This window comes from Tupaia chinensis, unplaced genomic scaffold (assembly GCF_000334495.1).
Source record: "Tupaia chinensis unplaced genomic scaffold, TupChi_1.0 Scaffold000078_1, whole genome shotgun sequence".
Taxonomy (NCBI): Eukaryota; Metazoa; Chordata; class Mammalia; order Scandentia; family Tupaiidae; genus Tupaia; species Tupaia belangeri.
Genome location: NW_006159539.1, coordinates 53,461 through 57,710, shown reverse-complemented (window position 1 = coordinate 57,710; position 4,250 = coordinate 53,461). Strand labels below are relative to the sequence as shown.

Sequence of the window (4,250 nt, the reverse complement as noted above, 5' to 3'; positions counted from 1 at the left end):
ATCCTTGGTTTCCTGGGGGGGGGGGGTGTCTCTGCCGTGTACAGATGAAGAAACTGAGGTGCAGCTTAGGTGACTCAGGTTCACAGAGCTTCCACTCCAAACTGGACTAAGTCTCGGCGTGGCATTAGGACCCCTGTCCTTCATACGACAGAGCCCTTCCCTCGGCCCTTCACCGCCCAGCTGATGTCTCCTGGTGTCCATTCTGGGCCGGGCTGTGCTCACAAGTCCCTGTGCTGTGGCAGGGAAATGTGTTTATTTGACGGTGGAGAGGCCACCAGAAGCCACAGCCTGGCCTCCTAACCCCTGCCCAGGACCCTCCCCGTAAGACAATGTGCTTGTCCACTGTTCTGTTTGGTGATCATGGTGGTGGCTGCTGGGGAAGGTGGGGCACCTGCTACTGAAGGTCCCTAATTTGTCAGCCTCGGCTCTGCCTGGGGAGGCTGAGTGGAGGGGCCTGGCCGCCCTCAGTTTACCCTTCACTGAGCTGTCGGACCTCAGGTCCTGACCTCTCACTCCACTCCCTGCCAGGGTTTGACCAAAGAGGGTGAGAAGACCAGCTACGTCCTGACTGACAGGCTGGGGGAAGGGGACCCTCGGAGGTGAGTCCCTGTGCCCAGCAGGCCAGGAGGGGCCAGCCAGAACCGTCCCAGTACTGCTGTCCTCAGATCTCATGGATTGTTGTTACAAAGCATGGTTTTTTTCCTTGACTGTAAAAGTAATGTTTGACTTCTTGTAAACACAGAAACCCAAGGAGTAACTAACTTATCCCACTTCCAAGAGATGACGGTTATTAACATCTTAGCGGTCGTGCTCTCAGTGTATCTCTCGAGCATAATTTTTATTAGTTGAGACTGTGTTTATTCAACATCTAGCATCTTATCACATTTCATATTATAACATTGGCATTCCGTGAATGCACTAAAAATGCCTCTTAGACATTATAGTATCTTATCTTTCCTGGACACCATTTCAGGGGCTTGCAGACTGTGGTGGTGAGCCAGGTACTTCTCTGACAAAGGGAGACATTCACACACCTGCAAAACTGTGAGGACTCAAAGGATAGAATCAATGGGGGCGTGTTGTGGGCTAGGCAAGGGGCAGCGGAGGTCAAGGCTGGGGTCCTCCCCAGGAAGCTGCGTTTGCTCTGTGGGCTGAGTGGAACAGCACCCGCTCCCGTGGCTGCATGGACATGGGCTCTTGGGTCTGGAAGGCTGGCCTGGGAGCTCCAAGCCTGTTGCCAGTACACCACAGGGCCCCGAGGCCAGCAGGCTGTACAGACAGCTCTGCAGCTCCAGACCGGGCGGCAGCGTGAGTCACAGGGCTCTAGGTTGGGTGCGCGTTCTGCCGACCCAAGCCAGGCACTCCTCAGAGGGACATGGGTTTGCCTAGTGTTTGCACACGGCCCTCCTGCATACACACCAACACACCGCAGGGTCCTCTGTGTAGTGCATCCTGGGAGCCCCTCCCCGAACCTCAGAGCCCACCGGTCCGTCCTGGGCGCGAGGCTCCTCTGTTGTTTCTAGCCTGACCCTCTACGTGGAAGTGGCCTGCAATGGGCTCCTGGGGGCCGGGAAGGGGAACATGATCGCCGCCCCGGACCCTGAGAAGATGTTCCGGCTGAGCCGGGCTGAGCTGGCCATCTTCCACCAGGATGTCCACAAGCTCCTGGTGGATCTGGAGCTGCTGCTGGGCGTGGCCAAGGTACTTGTCACCCGTAGCCCCCATTGCCGTCTGGAGCCCTACTCCAGGCAGGTCATTTTGTGGGCCTGGTAGTTAGGGTTCTCTGCGTGAGTGAAGGGATCCCTCTGTCGAGGCAGGAGGGAGACCGTGTAGCAGGAGCAGAGGGCTGGAGATGGGGGAATCCGACCAGAGCAGAGAGGTGAGCCAGGGCCTCGGCCCGAAACCGGAGGCCGTGTTCGAGGCAGGGATTAAAGAGCACCCTGCTGCAGGGCCTCGGGCAGGACAACCAGCGCAGCTTCCAGGCCCTGTACACAGCCAACCAGATGGTGAACGTGTGCGATCCTGCCCGGCCTGAGACCTTCCCAGCGGCCCGGGCCCTGGCCTCCAGGTTCTTTGGCCAACGTGGCGGGGAAAGCCAACACACCATCCATGCCATGGGGCACTGCCACATTGATACAGGTAGGGTGGCAGTTGGTCGGGTGGCTGGGAGGTAGGAGTGCCTGGGAGCCCTGGCTGGACCCTAACAGCACCATTGTCCCCAGCGAAGTCTTACCCCTCTTGGGCCTCAGGTCTCCCCATCTGCAAACTGGGGCAGGGGGGCTGGACTCTGAGCTCAGTTAGCTGTGGCTCCATGGATCCTTGCAACAAAAGCTGAAGCTGTAGGAGTGCCCATGCAAGACACTGGAAAGTAGGGGTGTAGAGGCTGGCACAGCCAGTAGCCTCCCCTAGTGGGCTGTCCCAAGCACCAGCAGCTAAGTGCTGCATGTGGAGAGCCGTATCCCGCATGGTAGCTGTGGCTCGAGTGGCTCTGAGTCGAAACGTACCGGTGTGTGTGTGTGCATGCACACGTACATACAAACTAAGTCCTTACTGTATGAAGTAGAGGGAGAAGAGAATTGTACTGCAACCCACCCCACTGGGGGGCACTTTCTCCTCTCCTCTCTTCTGTGTGTCTCTCATGAATGTATGCATGCACCCTCTAGCAAATTTTTTAATTTTTTGAGAGATTTTTGCTGTAGGGTGTACACGTTCACCAGAGACAGAGAGACAGAAAATGAGAAACCGCTCCTGGGGTATGACCATACCGCAATCCCCTCTCCTTTCTCCTCTTGGGATTTTGGGCATACACGCACACACATCCGACAGGAGTTTTAAGCCACCAGGTCTGGAACTCGAACCATAGTTGACTGTGAGAGTCCAGTGATGTAACTATTGCGCCATCTGCTGGTCGCCCTCTAGCTTTTTTTTTTTTTTTTTTTTTTTTTCTGAGAGGTTTTTGCTATAGAGCGCATGCACTCGCCAGACAGACAGACAGAACGCAGTTGGCCACGCCGCAATCCCTTCTCCATTCTCCTCTTGGAATCTTGGGCACACATACACACGCACCCAGCATGAGCTTAAGCCACTGGATCCAGGACTCAAACCGTGGTCGAATACATGGGAGTCCAGTGACATAACCATTATGCCAACTGTTGGTCTCCTCCTCTAGCAAATTTTTTAAAAGCCAGGGGAGCTCAGTGCATTATGGCAGGAAATATAGCAGACTCGGGGGCCCAGAAGAGGTACTTAACCCAGCTGGCAGAGGGGGATTCCATGGAGGCTTTCTGGAGGAAGTGATAGGGTGCCCAAGTCCTCAGAGAGGGGTGATGTGGAATGAACTGAGATGGGGGCTGGAGCACAGGGAACAGGTTTCATGGGGAAGGTCAGGAGTTCAGTTTTGAACCTGCTGAGTGTGCACTGTCTGTGAGGCTTATGAGAAATCTATGTTGTCAACAAGCTCTGATGCAGCTAAGGTTTTCGAGTCACAGAACAAGGGCTTTGTCTGCTGTGGCAAGATGCAGGGTAGGGCGCGGGGGTTCTGAGCCGGTAGGAAAGAAATCAAAGCCGAGGTCAGGAAGGCTCCTGCAAGCCAGCTGGCTGGACAGGTCTGTCCTGGGAGCCGGGCCTGGTTCAGAGCGCAGGGCAGGCTGCTCCTGCTCTTACAGGGCCTCTCGGAGATGTCTAGGCCCCAGGCTGGGGCTGCTGTAGGGCCTGGGCTTCCATTTCCTGACCTGCAAAGTCGACTTCACAGCCCTCTGCCTTCCTCCCATGCAGCAGGAGTGATGGGAGGTGACAGCTCAGGAGGCAAGCCCCAGGGTTTGGGGGGCACAGGGCCTGTGGTGGAGGAGGGGCTGCATGACCCTGCAGAGGCCCAGGTTGGGCCAGGTCGGGCTGCTGGGTGGGGAAGGGACCTTGCCACTCTCTCTGCCCTTCCCATCTAGCTTGGCTTTGGCCGTTCAAGGAGACCGTGCGGAAGTGTGCCCGGAGCTGGGTGACAGCCGTGCAGCTCATGGAGCGGAACCCCGAGTTCATCTTCACGTGCTCCCAGGTCAGAGGGCCAGAAGTGTCCAGCTGGGGCAGGCCCCCTGAACCCCCGGAGTGCAGTGCGGCAGGCTCTGAGGACCTCTCAGGCCCGAAGGCCAGTGCTGCTTGCCCTCTGCTGCTCACTGGGCCCTGACGCACAGCCCTGGGTGGGGCCCACATCACCCCGGCCCAGCTCCCTGCCTCTCCCACGCCACCGGCGCAGCAGC

General features: G+C 57.3%; 1 protein-coding gene across 1 annotated transcript in view; it reads left to right on the top strand.

Annotated features, from left to right (window-relative positions):
- Positions 1 to 4,250, top strand: part of MAN2C1 (mannosidase alpha class 2C member 1) — a 12,362-nt gene that overhangs the window by 1,669 nt on the left and 6,443 nt on the right. The window contains 4 exon segments of the mRNA XM_006142581.3: positions 529 to 599; positions 1,524 to 1,701; positions 1,950 to 2,139; positions 3,942 to 4,048. Coding sequence (XP_006142643.2) covers positions 529 to 599; positions 1,524 to 1,701; positions 1,950 to 2,139; positions 3,942 to 4,048 — 546 coding nt within the window.